Source organism: Phoxinus phoxinus (assembly GCF_949152265.1).
Source record: "Phoxinus phoxinus genome assembly, chromosome: 5".
In the NCBI taxonomy this organism is placed as follows: domain Eukaryota; kingdom Metazoa; phylum Chordata; class Actinopteri; order Cypriniformes; family Leuciscidae; genus Phoxinus; species Phoxinus phoxinus.
Window position 1 is genome coordinate 20,292,484 of NC_136880.1, and position 15,382 is coordinate 20,307,865.

At 37.1% G+C, this 15,382-nt stretch overlaps 3 protein-coding genes across 4 annotated transcripts; 2 read left to right on the plus strand and 1 right to left on the minus strand.

Annotated features, from left to right (window-relative positions):
* Nucleotides 1-25: 25 nt before the first annotated feature.
* On the plus strand, nt 26-6,597 carry cdcp2 (CUB domain containing protein 2). The gene is made up of 6 exons (XM_079612269.1): nt 26-750; nt 1,005-1,352; nt 2,602-2,943; nt 3,026-3,379; nt 4,763-4,941; nt 5,156-6,597. The coding sequence occupies exons 1-6, from the start codon at nt 660-662 to the stop codon at nt 5,459-5,461; spliced, it is 1,620 nt and encodes a 539-aa protein (XP_079468395.1). The 5' UTR covers nt 26-659; the 3' UTR covers nt 5,462-6,597.
* Nucleotides 6,598-6,743: 146 nt separating this feature from the next.
* On the minus strand, nt 6,744-8,016 carry tceanc2 (transcription elongation factor A (SII) N-terminal and central domain containing 2). The gene is made up of 4 exons (XM_079612270.1): nt 7,730-8,016; nt 7,490-7,631; nt 7,191-7,387; nt 6,744-7,052 (listed from the first exon to the last, which is right to left on the minus strand). Exons 1-4 carry the CDS (start codon nt 7,826-7,828, stop codon nt 6,858-6,860), a joined length of 633 nt encoding a protein of 210 aa, XP_079468396.1. The 5' UTR covers nt 7,829-8,016; the 3' UTR covers nt 6,744-6,857.
* Nucleotides 8,017-8,517: 501 nt separating this feature from the next.
* On the plus strand, nt 8,518-15,355 carry cdc7 (cell division cycle 7 homolog). 2 transcript variants are annotated; one of them, XM_079614253.1, is made up of 13 exons: nt 8,518-8,735; nt 8,823-8,899; nt 9,064-9,180; nt 9,786-9,872; nt 9,995-10,130; nt 10,266-10,359; nt 11,301-11,443; nt 11,933-12,170; nt 12,340-12,435; nt 12,514-12,692; nt 13,894-13,976; nt 14,530-14,679; nt 14,778-15,355. In XM_079614253.1, the coding sequence occupies exons 3-13, from the start codon at nt 9,105-9,107 to the stop codon at nt 15,116-15,118; spliced, it is 1,623 nt and encodes a 540-aa protein (XP_079470379.1). In that variant the 5' UTR covers nt 8,518-8,735; nt 8,823-8,899; nt 9,064-9,104; the 3' UTR covers nt 15,119-15,355. The 2 variants fall into 2 exon arrangements, with proteins under 2 accessions (XP_079470379.1, XP_079470380.1); XM_079614254.1 differs by having other exon boundaries at nt 11,933-11,996.
* Nucleotides 15,356-15,382: the final 27 nt, after the last annotated feature.

Here is a 15,382-nt window from a genome sequence, read left to right on the forward strand (position 1 = left end):
TGTATCAGCGTATCAACATATTTGTAAAATAAAATGTTTTTGAAAGTCTGCTTTGATTGTTTTAATATGATGTAATGTATAATATAATAGTTTTTGTGCCATTTGATGGTTTTAAATCAATATGTAACATGTAACAAAATATAAAGTTTTTAAAGATTATTTTTTTTATTTGTTCTTGTATCAGCGTCTTGTTTTAATATTAAAAAGTAAGTCCTGTTTTTGTATTGTTTGAATAATAATACCCAAACCTCCCATTTTAACCTATAGGCCCAACAATCCCATTATTAAAATCCTAAGGTCTATTTCATAGCTTTGCCCTGTTGAATTGCATATAATAATAGTGTGTAGACTTAATGTGTCTACTTTAAAACATCTGCAGCATGAAGACTGCTTGTAATACATGTGGTCATCTGCGTGTCCCTTCCTCTTATCAACTTAAAACACACCACTTGTTCCATGTGCACGATACACTCATCAACATTTCATGGCTTTCTCTCCGAACAGTGTATTGACAAGCCACCTGCGTGCATTTGATAGTCCTCATTAAAATTTAGTTGGAGCGCCAAAGAGTGGACCACCTATCCAATTGCTCCAGAAAGAGGAGCTTTAATATTTACTCCTGTTCTCTGAACCCTGCGGGATAGTGCAGGAGAACTTAAATGCCGCATGCTAAAAGAAACAACATGGTTTTAAGGATAAATGTCTTCATTCATGTCTTGTTCATTGCTGGAAAGGTCACCTCCAAGAAAGGTAGGATGGCTTCCTATCACATGGGTGAAAGTGCACACCTTATGAATGTTGTACCATTGTAAACACCTCAGTTCTTCCTTAAGCTTGTAAGGCAGCTTCCGATTGTTTTTAGTGTGTGCCTGTGCATCTTTGTCTTAAACACGAGTATATTCATAAGTCGTTATTTATTCCTAACGCACACTGATCAAATGTAAGTCTTGAATGCATTGGAAGTTGCTTTGGTTTTGATTCAACTGTATGTAATATTTGAATAGGTGTTAAATGCGGAGGAATCCTCTCTGCAAGCAGTGGCAATGTGTCAAGTCCTAATTTCCCAGGCCTGTACCCTTATAACACTGAATGCACCTGGTTGATAGTGGTCTCAGAAGGCTCTTCCGTACTGTTAACCTTCCAACACTTTGAGCTGGAATACCATACAGACTGTGCTTACGACTACATCAAGATATACAACGGCGTCTCCGAGGACGAGGGCAACCTCCTGGGGAGGTTCTGTGGAGATGTGTCTCCACCTCAGTTCAGCTCGTCCTGGAACGTCATGTCCATCATCTTCCATTCAGACCGCCACGTCGCACGCAAGGGTTTCTCGGTGGGCTATAGGAAAGGTGAGGAGTGCAGCTTTAATATCAGTCAATATGCAGTTCATTACAACAGACAATAATTACGATTCGTTCCTCGGTTTGTAAAAATATTGCGTTTACTGTAATCCACTTATGGAAGTCTATCTATGGGACAAGACGTTGCACAGAGTTGGTTAGAATACACATTGTTTTGGAAGTATTGCCACAAAACTTCAACATTATATATTTGATAACATAATTTATAACTTGTAACATAACTAACCTTGTTATATCCAATCTTTCAACTCCTGTCATGACCATAATACTTAAACACATAAAAGGGTTATCTCACTCAAAAACGAAAATTCATTTACTCACCCTCATTCCAAACCTGTAAGACTTTCGTATATGTGAACTTATATGTATATTTATATGTGAATAAAGGCCTAAATTCAATCTGTTCCTCATATAAAGTGATCAAGTCTCTTCAGAAAATGTGGACTAAACCGCTCAATTCAAATGGATTCGTTTTACAATCTCTTTATGAACTTTTTGAAGTGACAAAGGGGTAGTTGTGGATGGCAATGGGACAGAAATCTCTCAGATTTAATTTAAAATATCTTCATTTGTGTTTCAAAGATGAACAGTCTTACGGGTTTGGAAAAACATGAGTGTGAGTAATACATTTATTTTTTATTTTTGGGTGAACCCTATAATATTATCAAAAAACATATTGTATCTGATATCTTCTCATTAATGAGTAAATATGCAAACAATTCAAAAGTTTTGCATATTACCATGTTATGACAAAATTAAAATTGTAAAATGTAATTGAAATGAACTACAGCTAAACCACTGTGAAACAAGAACAATCTATATTTGTTATCAATATTTATGAGAACTTGTTTTCAAATATTTTTTAATAAAACATTTATAAGAATGTATTTGTCATAATTATCAGTATTTGTCATAATTATCAGTAGTATCAGTAAGGATTTAATTAAATTCCTTTGAACTTATAACTCATGACTCCTCAATAACAGTCACAAATATATAAAGTCACAGAAAATATATTCATTTTACATGCATAAACACATACATTTTTATGATGCAATGGTTATATCTGGTTATATCTGGTTCGATGGTCTTTGGTTGCCATTCTAAAAACTATGCGTGTTTTTTTCTCACAAAAACCCAAAATGCATCCAGTAAACTCTGTCACTTTCACACATACTGTGTGTAATTGTATACATTAATTTATACATCAGTTACTTTGTTTCTCTCTCTAAATCAGATATGTGCGGTGGGGTTTTGACCGGTCTTTCGGGAGTCATCTCAAGCCCAGGTCATCCACAAGACTACAGCAACAATGCCGACTGCTCCTGGACAGTACATGTGTCCAATCAGAGTGTAGTCAGCCTGGTGTTTCTCGACTTCCAGTTGGAAAACAACGAGGGGTGCAACTTTGACTATGTGGCTCTCTTTGATGGCCCCACTGTTAAACACCATCACCTGGGCAATTACTGCGGTAATGAGAGACCTCCCAACACCGTCACCACATCAAACCAACTGCTGGTGGTCTTCAAATCTGACTTCAACATCGGAGGGAGAGGTTTTAAAGCCTACTACTACTCTGGTGAGACACTTGTTGTCATACAAGATGCATAATCATAATAACATTTCAAGTGTCTAATCCTTGATCTTGCTGTTTTTTAAAGGAGAGTGCCAGCAAATACTCAAAAATATCAGTGGGAACTTTACTAGCCCTCACTTCCCAAACATCTACCCCAATAACATCAACTGCCACTGGACAATCACTCTAGCGGCCGGCTACAGGGTCAAGCTGTTTTTCACCTTTCTGGAGCTCGAGGATCGGAACAGCCTGACCGACATGTGCAACTATGACTCGGTGACTGTGTACGATGGGGACAGCGAGACTGACACTCTGTTGGGCCAGTGGTGTGGTAGTGAACAGCCTCCATCGTTGACCTCTAAGGGGAATAAACTATTGGTTGTTCTCAACACTGACCGGAACGATGCCTTTAAGGGCTTCACAGCCTCCTACATAGGAGGTGAGTATCTTCTTAAAGCAGTTTTGGGAACCAAATGATGTTCCGTTACGTTTATTTAGTGAATCAAAAACATCAGTAGAATTCAACACATTCAGTATACAAATAGACGCAAGTATTTTAGTTATAGCCTATGACTGGTTGTTCATAAGACATAGGCTACACATAATGCATTCACTCTTAAAAGTAAAGGTTCACTGTAAAAAAATATTTTTATGATTTATCACAACTTTTTATCTTTTGTCAAATCAATTCGAGATAACATATTATTTTGAGTTTCTGTTTATTAAACCATTCTCCTTCATTGAATTAACTCAAATTTTGAATTACAACGAACTCAAAATTTTAAGGCAACTTGCTTTTTCAAGTTAAACCAACATTTTGTTTTACAGTGTTCCAAAATGTATATTTTTTTTCACAGCAATGTCACAGTTCCCAAAATAATCTTTCAGTGTAGTTTTTTAAATAACTATTTTTTCTTATTGTGTGGAACATTTAAAAAATATGAAGAGCCTTTTCTCCACTATAAATAACCTTTTGTGGAATGGAAAGGTTTTATGGATGTGAAAAGTTCTTCATGGAACCATCAATCAAGAGTGTAGGCTATACATAATAATGACTGAGTATAGCAGTATACCTCATATTTGTTGTTATTTGAGCTACACTTTGTATTTGGCCCTCAAGGGGTTAAAAATACTGTAACATTTTTTAGTTGGCTTCAGCTCTGCTCCTCGTGCGGATGAATGTGGTTCGAGTCACCGGTGTACACAGATATATAACATCTTAAGAGATCCGGATGGACATATAAATTACGTTTTTGTGTTTGTTTTTTGAAACCGTTTTAAATTATCCATGGTCAATTTTTCTTAACAAACTTTGCCCATCCTCTCTCCTCCCTTACCTGTAAGAAATACTTCCGTCGCGGGTCAAAATTACACGAAGCCCAAAAATTATACATTAGAATTTTTGATTATATGAGGCTAGGCTACACAGAGAGAATGTACGCAATTTCCCGCAAAATCCGCCGCGACAGTTATAAAATTAACAGTTATTAAAAGTGTATTATTTGGGCACATGGTTTGGAAGATGGGTTTAAAAATCACCATCTCATTAATTAAAATTAGTTTTTTGTTTAAAAAGTTACATAGTGTGTATGTAGGCTAAGTTTATGACTCCAAAAAAAGTTGATTAAGAATTTTAAAATGTATTTATTACTGAGATTATCTCATTACTTAGTAACAGAATTGCATTTATTCCCCAACATATTTATTCTTCAAAACTAGTACTAAAGAATTCTTTGAATTCTTCCAACACAGCATTACATATCATATATTAATTGACCTCAACCTGAATAGTTGATGTTTTGTTGTTGTCTTTGTGTTGCAGTGGTGCCAGTCAATGTAAGCTGCACACGAACTGAGTTTCAGATTCAGGTCTCCAGACAGGCTTTACCTCAGCTGGACCGTGAAAAAATTTACCTGGGGAATCCATCCTGTTCGGCCCAGCTGACAGAAACATCCTACAAAATTCTAGCCCGTTTTGTCAACTGTGGAACTGCAGGACAGGTATATAAGATAAAGAGACACTGGTTAAAGTGCAGCTTCTTTTTTAGGGACACCACACTTAAAACACCCCTAGTTTCCTACACTTTTCTCAGTGACGGCCCTAGGTCTAAGTCAGATGTTAACACATGTCTGATACAGTATCTCTTATAGAAGCTTTTAAATATGTCTTTGTTCAAATCAACATTAATGATGCCTCATGTCCTATCTTCTGCAGAAACGTCAAAACATCACCATGCTGGTCAACTCGCTTTATATCGACTTCTCTGATGGACCGCAGCAGAATATTCAGGAATATGAGGTGCAGTGTGACGCCCAGAGGAAGGTGGCCATGGCCAGCATTATCTCAGTTGAGGAACGTATCCGGCTCAATGAACTGGCCCGCCTGGCCCAGGAATCAAACAACAAGAAAGTCGAAGAAGAAAGTGAACCGCATGACACCAGTGACATCATCTTCATCAGTATCTGTGTTCTCGCCGTCATCCTCATGTTAATTGCTATTGTGTGGTTGGTGCTCCTATAGACCTTATGCGCGGCCAGAGAAACAAGCGTGCCGCCATCTTTTGCCTTTGAACTTCCTTTTGAAGTAGCTCTGTATATTTCTATGGCATCGCTGTCGAAGAGTAATTAGCTGGTGAAGTGGATTTACTTATTGTAGCATTAATGAAAGTTATCATGAGCATTGTTATGTTTGAAGCGGATGTCATAACAAATGTCAGTAGAACGGGAAGATTATAAAACGAGCGGTTTATTTATAAATCCGTAAGAGCTTTCCTTCATGTTGTGGGAATAGAAACCGGAAGATAGAACACAACGAGCGAGCTACATAAGGTGTATAGGAGCGCCACACAATAAATACATATGGACTTGATATATCTCTATTTTTATACTTTTTTTTTATGTACACTGGCGGTCCAGTTTGGAAAAAGTCTAACTTAGGTTGCTCGTATTTGATAAAAAAATATTTTGTATGGATACAGTAAACAATTTGTGAAATATTATTACATTTTGAAATAACTTTCTATTTTAATGTAATTTATCCTGTGATGCAAAGCTGTATTTTCACCATCATTACTCCAGTCTTCAGTGCCACATGATCCTTCAGAAATCATTATAATATGCTGATTTGATGCTTACTTATTACTGGAGCTCAATTATGAATAATTATTTTTATTATTATCAATGTTGCTGCTTAATATGTTTGTTAAAACGGTGATATTTTTTTTCAGGATTCTTTGATGAATAGAAAGTTAAAAGAACAGCAATTTATTTGAATTAGAAATATTTTAAAATATTATAAATGTCTCTGCTGTCACTTAAATCAAAAGTATTCATTTATATTTTTTTAAATTATCATACTTTTAAATGGTAGTGTGTCACCTTTACCACAACAATATAAAGCAGCAAAACTGTTTTAAACATTGATAATAATAAGACATGTTTCTTAAGCAGCAAATCATCATATTAGAAAGATTTCTGAAGGATCATGTGACACTGAAGACTGGAGTAATGATGCTGAAAATTCAGATTTGCATTCAGGAATAAATTACATTTTACATATATTAAAATAGAAAACAGTTATTTAAGTTGTAATATGATTTCACAACTGTACAGTAAAAACTGTCTCTTTGACTTCTTTCATAGTGAAAAGACTTCTTTCAAAAACAACTTTTAAAAATCTCAATTATTCCAAACATTTGACCAGCAGTGTAGCTGTGAATGGAAATAAACATTCTGGCAAATGAGATGTAAAAAAGTAAAATGTTGTATTTAAGATGGAAAGTTAAAAAATGGTTACAAGTCAGTGAGTAAATCATACTGCTGTATTTAAAAAAAAAAGAAAAGATAAATATATTTTTTAAAAATGAAATGGGTACACAATATTTCCTTTAGGTCACAAGTCTAAATTCTTCCATTCTTTACGGTCTCTTTTTGTGATTGCAGACTAATATATTAACTGGTAATTTGCCGTCCTTGACCTGCGCTCTCAACTCAGGCTTGTGTTTCAGAGCAAAGACAAGAGCCCTCACAGTCCTTCTGTAAGCTCCGCTAACAAGCCGAGAGCTCTGGTGGAAGACCTCCCTCTCAATGTTCTCCACCAGTCCATGCTCCACCTGGACAGGCAGGAAAACAATCACACAACATGCATGCGAAGTACAACTGTATCATGATTATATTTAATAATACCATTCAGAATTTAAATGAAGCAAGAAACTAATGAAAGTATAATAACCATCTGTGTGGATTAGTACCTTCAACGCAATTGCTTCAGAGAGCAGTTTCTTGGCATTGCTCCTTAACGTTTCTGTCTGTTTGTCACAGCGAACTTCTATGGAAGGTTTATTTGCATGTTCCTCAATAAAGGTCCTCCAGTGTTTATACACCTCCCCCGCAAGGGACTTGATTTCAGGATCTTCTGAGTGTTTGCGAAGGTTGTTAACTGTGTGTCCTGATTGAAGAGATACAAATTAAAGTGGTAGTTAGTATTTGATTTGATGGGGCTGATTTGAAAAGACAGGGATGCAACTAGAAAGGAACAAGCTAGTTTTACCAATTCTGGTAGTCTTTAGCACTTCTTTGGAAGGCACTTTCTTGTCCAACTCCTTTAAGGCTTCTATCATGTTCTCTTTAGCTTGGCCAGGCAGTTCAAGGATTGACTTGTACCTTTCAATGTCTTCAATCACGACCACTCTCTGAAACAAATATGTAGACAAATAAATGTAGACATCAATAATATAGCAAATCTGGTGAAGAATGATGGATGGGCAGGGTAAAATGAGCAATGACTTACCCGCAGGGACTCTAATGTTGCTTGTTTGTAATTTCTCCCTTGTTTTGGTTCCTGTTTCACCCTGTCGCCCTTTGGTATCCGAACAACAAATTTATCCATGATTAAAACATAGACAGTATATAATTAAAACCCTGATATGAACGATTATAAAGAGTGCATTTACTCTCTAGCTTACTCTAGCTACACACTTTTTTTTACGTGACTGACCACATTATAGATCAGTGAACAGCGCAGTATGGCAAAAAGCGGTAAACTGAATTTTCTGATTCGCACCGGAAGAGAATACGCGTCTAAGCGATAAAGGGTTTTCAAAATAAAAGCTTTCAATCTCGTTAAAATCTCGTTAAAACCATGGTTAAAACGGGCAATATAAAAACCATAGATAAAAAACAACACAAACCATCTATTAAATCTTCAGTCCAATAACACACCAATAATTTTACAATGCAAATTATTAATAGTTACATATACATTAATATAGTACATAAGCACAAAAACAAAACGTGAGTTGTCTTTCAATTTTTAGTGAATAAAATATTCTAAATGTAACGCCTTCATTGAGTGGTTGAGTTGCCTTAAAATTATGAAATATATAAACACAAACTGTATTTAATTTATTTTAAAAAAATTAAGGTTATGATTCATTAAATGAGGAAATTAAATTGTATTTAACATTGTATTCATCATTTGAGATGCTATTTTGTGAATGTCATTTAATGTATTATTTTAAGTTTGTTTGGGGTTGGAAAACTTCCATATAAAATGTCAGCCATCACTGAATTAATATCGGCCATGGATGTATTTCATAATTTAACTTAATACTTTTGCTAAAGGGAAGCTATGCATTAGCTGGGTGGTGGTCACGTGACGTGACCTGCGTCTCAGTTTTAGCGCGGAACTTGGAGTTCGTCGGGAAGAAAGACATCTCTCAAACTAGACCTAGTTGTGTGTGTTTATCAAAACATTTGCGTTTTCTTTTATCTGCACGATAGACGTGTTTGACACGGTGATGAATTTACTGTTTAATATCAAAATAAGCCCTTAACATAACTTATGAACTTTGTGCGGTAACTTAGCTGTGTGTTTACGCCAGTGCGTGCAGCTGTTCATCGGATACACAATCGACTCTACCGGTACAGTGTTTCTCATAAACTCGAGCACAAACAACAGGTAAAGGTTTTTAAAACTATATATCTTACACTATATTATAAATTCCGACGTTGAAATGTGTTTTAGGTTCTTTTTTGATGTGTTTTGGTCTCATTAGGATTCAGTTAAAAGATTACCAGTTGAGCTGTTTAGGAGTATTAATAGTGTCTAATGCCATCCAACAGTTTTCCCACATTATTGAATCTGCTGGTTATTGTGGGATTAAATGGAAGCAGCGCCGACTGGGCAGAGAAGCTCTCATCAAAGTGTTGAAAAGGGCAGGAGCAGACACAAAATCCCCAGTGAGTGAGCCTTTTTCACTATGAATGTTAGTGTTTTAAATCTAAATGTACTCATGAGTCATGACAAACATGTAATTCCATTTAAATACTTGACATACAAGTTTCAGTAGAAATTACATTAAAGTTTATTTTAGTTGAAATGCTTAGTAGTACATTTGTGTAATAGCCTACAATTCACTTTTATGTAAAAGACAGTAGAGGTATTTATGAAATTGCATATAAAGATGTACCGGTGGGTCAAAAGGGCACTCTTAAGTTCACTTAATTGCATTTATTAAGTGAATAATTTAATAAATGCAATTAAATGATTAAATTAACTTAACTTAAATAACAATTACCTTAAATGTAAACTATATTTTCATTTAACATGCAAAGTGTCCGCAAAACTTTACATTCAGTTCACACTTAACTTAAGTATATTATTTTGTGTATTGTGTACAATACAGTGTATTATTTAAATAATATTTACTCTTTTTAAAAGTATGTCAAAATTTACTTTATTTCGCAAGGAAATGTTTGTTTGTTTAGCAAAGTTTTTAGATAATTCTGTTTCATTATGTAATTCTACCTAAATAATTAAACCAATGTGATTCTCCTTTGTTTAGGGGATGTTGAGACGGACATTGCATACCTGTATGAAGTTCTGCCACAGCTGTCTCGAATTTTTCGTATTATAGATAAAATTGGAGAAGGTTTGCCATTCAATTTCTTGCTGGTTATACTTAATGATGGAATAGCTTTGAATGGCCATAAATCATACTTTTTTTTTTTGATGAACCTTAGTTATAACCTTTGCATCATTGTGTGATTACAGGCACGTTCAGCACAGTGTATTTGGCAGAGGCGCAGATGACCGACGGTTCAAGAAGGATGTTTGCATTGAAACACCTGATCCCCACCAGTCATCCTGTGCGAATAGCTGCTGAACTCCAGTGCCTGACTGTTGCTGGGTGAGTAATGAAAACGTGTCATATTTTGACCTTTCATCGCTCGTTTGAATGTTTTCTGTGATGCATGCCATGTAAGACATTTTAGAACGAGCAAACTTCGGTTTCAGAGTTAATCTATTTTATCTTCCTTTGCAGAGGAACAGAAAATGTGATGGGAGTCACGTACTGCTTCAGGAAAGAGCATCACGTGGTCATTGTCATGCCATACATGGAGCATCAAACATTTGTGGTAAATGCCTGTCACATGTGTGCTTTTAACCCAAATAATGACACATCATGAATAGGGCTGCATTTACACTGCAAGTCTTAATGCACAGTTCCGATCTTTTGACCAGATCCGATCTTTTGGCCCGACTGTTTACACTCACTTTAGACAGGACTGGTATCCGATATCTGTGTTTACATTAATGCCCACCAAAAATGTTTTTACGGTGATCGTTTTACTATGCACATGGTAGACCCTGGTTTTGAATGGCCGTGCTATTAAAATTATTTATATAATTAATGTCGATGGTTTAATCATGTGATCATGATTATTTGCCAGCATGGAGAAGATAACAGCTGTCATGAATGTTTAGCAGCACAAAATCTGACAGAACCGATCATTTCCATTTATCTACAGCTCAGATCTAGTATTCTGAAGTGAAATAATGTAGCCCTGTAATATATATATATATATATATATATATATAATTTTTTTTTTTTAATGAATTCGAATGAATTAACCAGTGAGAGGGAGAGAGAGAGAGAGCGCTCGCGAGTGAGTAACCCAATAGGGAAGCTTGTTAGTTTAATTACAGCAAAGTTATCACCTCATTGCTGATAAATATAATGTAGCTTTCAGAAGTGTAGCTTTCAGTGACTTAAACGTGTCGTCCTCGCCTTGTGGTGGCTTGGAATTCAAAGGGAAATCGGATATGCGTGTTTAGACGTAGGTCGGATGTCCAGATATCGGATATGTATCTGATTTAAAACCACATTTGGAAGTGGCTCAGATCGGATGCGAAAAAATCTGATCTCATGCTGATTTTTGTGTTTACACGTGACGTGGGCAACAAATTGCGATCTGTGTCAGATGTGGGTAAAAGATCGGATTTGTTGTGCCAGTGTAAACGCAGCCTAGTTTGCCCTATACCCAAGATATCACCCGAAAGTCTTCATTCCTTGTAGGATATTGTTGGCTCCTTGAGTTTTGAGGATGTGAAGCATTACATCTTCCACCTGCTCAAAGCCTTGAGACACATTCACAAGTTTGGCATCATCCATCGAGACATCAAACCAACCAATTTCCTGTTCAATCAACAAAGGAGAGAGTATGTACCTAATGCTCTTGTCTAGTACCTCTGCCTGATACACATGTAATTGCCACAGTTTCTTGCTTAATTAAGATAATTGTAACAATTGATCAACTGGCTAAATGATCGATAGATTATAGCAAAGTAATGTACAAAAAAAGCAAAATCAGCTTTAAAATATCTTATAGCCAATTTGGTGCTAATATATTGTGCTTTCCTAATGGAATTTATAGATGTAGTTCACCCAAAACATTTAAATCAGGTCCTTTTTTCTCTCACTGTCATGCTGTTCCAAACCTGTTAGACTTTCGGTCATCTTCAACTTTTTGCGGCCAGGGGCCCCAATACTACTAAAACATAACTCAATAATAATAAAATGCACAACATTAAACTGACAGTTTTGCCTTTATTTTTATTAAAAGAGATTTACATAACTAGGATTGGAGGATCTTTGAATAGATCCAAGTTAACTGAAGCATGCTGATTCCCGTCTTTCTCGTTCCTCAGGTACACTCTAGTGGACTTCGGCCTGGCGCAGGGCACTCCTGATACGCAGATAGAACTGCTGAAGGTGGTGAAAGCAAAAGCTCATAAAGGTGGAGGGTCGTCTAAGATGGTTGAGGAATCACTTGGGAAACAGAAACTAGTGCCTTTACCACCCAACACCAGAAACCCTGCCATCCTGTCTAGCACTAAAGCACCAGCTAAAAGACCCTGCCCACCCTCACGCATTAAACACAGCAAGGTGTCTGCACTGTGTCTCTTTGTTAAATAGATGAATTAGGTTTTTAATATGATGATGGTTATGAGTCACATTGGGGGAGACTGTACTTCCAGGTTTGCTCTGCCATGTTCGTATTGTTTTATTTTAGAAAACGTATTCATGTCAAAAACTTATTTCCTTCCTCTCAAAGGAACTGTTGGGAGTTGATAAGGCACCACGGTCTGTATTTGGGGAGAAAAACATAAACGGCACAAACTCTCATAAACCTGGCACTGACAAAGTTGAGGTTAGCGTCTTTTCTCACACTGGTTGCATCTGACACATGAATAACTATCAGCTCTTTACCTGTCGGATTGTGTTTCAGGGATTGCTTTTAAAAACAAAAAGAGAGGAGGTAATTCCACGTAAGATTGTTTCTTCAAAACACCGCTCAGTCCCCGTGAGAGCTCCATTAAATCAGAAACCCAAACCCCCTGCCGTCAGCCCGATGCTCACCTGCAACTGCTTCATGACCGACCGCGTCTGCAACATCTGCCTGTCCAGGTACACACTCCTCATCAAGTCAGATTTATTTATATTATGTTTTTTATAAAGTAAATGTAAGAATAACTTTTATATTGTCAGTCATTTTTCATGTTTACTTTCTAGTTTGTCCATCATTCTTTTGGGAAAATCGTGTTAAAATGCATCAAAAATAATATCCATCAGGCTTTTGAGGAACGTTTATTTGTACATCTCTTGTATTGCACTGCATTATGTGTTTTGCCCACCCACATTACTAAATGCAAAATTTCTTTTTTAGATTAAAATAAAAATATTTTGTCTGCAGGGACTTGGTTCCTGGAGGGCCACTGTCCTGCAGAGTTTAGCTTTAACCCCAATTAAACGCACCTGATCCTGCTAATCAATTTCTTCAGGCTTATTTAAGGGGGCTTTCACACTGGGCTCGTTTGCTTTGGTTAGCGTTGGTCTGGTTTCACACTCAACTTGATTCTATCAAACCCTGGTGCGTTTGCGTGCATATTACGTCATCGCTAACGTGCACGGCACATGATAGAAAACAGAACGCTGGTCAATATATTGTTTGTTATATTGTTATGCGCAGCTGATTAAGGTGGCCTTCTGCTGCTTGCAAACGGACTCTTTTGAGGAGATAGTGGATTTCCATATTTGTTGCCCTGATTCCACGCACTATGCGCAAATACACTGCAGGCTCACTCTCGCTCGTATCCAAGGTAAATCATCAACACTATCACCCCTTACATGTGTTTTATTTAACTAAATACATCATAATCAGCTAAAACGCATGCGCAGGTCACTTTACTTCCTGAACAAGCACGCACCCGAGTCAGTGTTGCTTTCACATTCACGCGAACCGCAGCGCGATTCGGGAGCAACCGAACTCAGACCACCTCCTCCAGGTAGTCTCGGGCTCGGTACCCCAGTGCGCACCCGGGTCCGCATGACAGTGTTCATATTAGCGATTTTTCATGCTAACCGTGCCACGTTCCGAACTAAACTGCCAGTGTGAAAGCACCCTTCAACTACAGGTATGGGTGAAATCCAAACAGATTTTATGTAGGACTGTGGCCCTCTAAGAGCTGAGTTTGATAGCCCTGTTCTAAAGGTTCATAAACGGTTCCAATAAAAAAAAAATACATATTTGGCACCATTATTTCACATGTCAGGCTTTACAGGGTTCATTTAAAAGTGCAGTCAGTGAAGAACTTAACTGCTTTGACAGGAAACAGCAGGTGGCTCCGAGGGCTGGGACCCCAGGCTTTAGGGCTCCTGAGGTTCTGACCAAGTGCCCCAACCAGGGAACAGGTAAAGCTACTCGACGACATTAATATTTGTTGCTTATTGTTATTTGGTATGTGATTCAGCATTAATGCTCCTTTATATTGAACTTGGAAATTTTTCAATTTCCTACTTGGAAAAGTAAAATAAAATGCCATTTGATGTTACTCACTTTCAACTGATGATTGTACAACAAACACTGTCATCATGATCACTGAAGTCTGATTCACCAACAAATGACTCTTATGTGTTAGTTCTTTTAATGAATCTTTAAAATGACAAACTCAAGTTACTGATTGAATCGGAGTGGTTACTAAATCAACATCAAGTCAATATACCCAAATACATCAGAATATACTGAATCAAATCAGGAAATCTGTATTTCATACCCATGGCCAGAAGAGATATGAAGTAGGAATATCCCACATCTGACTTGTGAATCGAACACAAATGTCATTTGTATGGTGTACATTTCATATTTAGTTCAGCTGTCTTATGTTTTAAGTCTTTTTACAGATTCATAGTAAAACTTTGTTCTTCCGTAATGAATTGTGACTAATAAAAGCACACCTCTTTGCAGCTATTGACATGTGGTCCGCTGGAGTCATATTGCTGTCCCTGCTGAGCGGGAGGTATCCGTTCTTCAAAGCCAGTGACGATCTGATCGCTCTTACTCAGATCATGACCATTCGAGGATCTAGGGAGACGAAGGAGGCTGCTAAGACGTTTGGTATGTGGACAGATGTCTATGGATCCTGTTGTATGTTCATTTTCATTTTATTTCTCGCAGCTTCAGCTGACTGAATGTTATTTTGTTTCTGAATGCAGGTAAATCTATAGTGTGCAGTCGTGACCTTCCTCGGCTGGACCTGAGGATCCTCTGCGAGACCCTGAGAGGTTTGCGATCATGGGATGACGCCTCACTTCCTGCTGAGTTTCAAGCCTCACGTAACCCAGCAGAAGTCAAACAGGATGCGGGGAGTCCCGCTAAGAAACGCATGAGCTCAGGCTCACTCAGAAGCATTGCAGAGCTGCAGGAGATGGGCTGGGACAAAGCGCCCGATGATGTATACGACCTTCTCGATAAACTGTTAGATTTAAACCCAGTAACGAGGATAACGGCCTCCAAGGCACTGCAGCATCCACTCTTCAAAGATATGACTACTTAATTAGTGTATCCCCCTAATTTTGCATTGTTCTGTTAAGGGCTACATTAATGCATTTATTTTCTAACTACATGCTGTACAGTTATTTATTCGTCTTATTTTTTGGGGGGAGGTTCATAGATTCACTTTTGAGAATAAAAAGTTCAAACCTAATTGTTTAATTTTAAGAGAATGCTCCCTGAATATTAGGTTGTCACTCGAAAATATTTTTGGATAAAATAAATTTTATACTTGTGGAAATCACCTGACTGTTTTTGCTACTTGTTT

Coding starts and splice junctions, on each gene's coding strand:
- cdcp2 (XM_079612269.1), top strand. CDS start 660: ATGCCGCATGCTAAAAGAAACAACATGGTTTTAAGGATAAATGTCTTC. Junction 751..1,004: donor AAAGGTCACCTCCAAGAAAG/GTAGGATGGCTT, acceptor ATATTTGAATAG/GTGTTAAATGCGGAGGAATC. Junction 4,942..5,155: donor ACTGTGGAACTGCAGGACAG/GTATATAAGATA, acceptor TATCTTCTGCAG/AAACGTCAAAACATCACCAT.
- tceanc2 (XM_079612270.1), bottom strand. CDS start 7,828: ATGGATAAATTTGTTGTTCGGATACCAAAGGGCGACAGGGTGAAACAG. Junction 7,632..7,729: donor CAACATTAGAGTCCCTGCGG/GTAAGTCATTGC, acceptor TATTTGTTTCAG/AGAGTGGTCGTGATTGAAGA. Junction 7,388..7,489: donor GCTAAAGACTACCAGAATTG/GTAAAACTAGCT, acceptor CTCTTCAATCAG/GACACACAGTTAACAACCTT.
- cdc7 (XM_079614253.1), top strand. CDS start 9,105: ATGGAAGCAGCGCCGACTGGGCAGAGAAGCTCTCATCAAAGTGTTGAA. Junction 10,360..11,300: donor TGGAGCATCAAACATTTGTG/GTAAATGCCTGT, acceptor CATTCCTTGTAG/GATATTGTTGGCTCCTTGAG. Junction 14,680..14,777: donor GGAGGCTGCTAAGACGTTTG/GTATGTGGACAG, acceptor TTCTGAATGCAG/GTAAATCTATAGTGTGCAGT.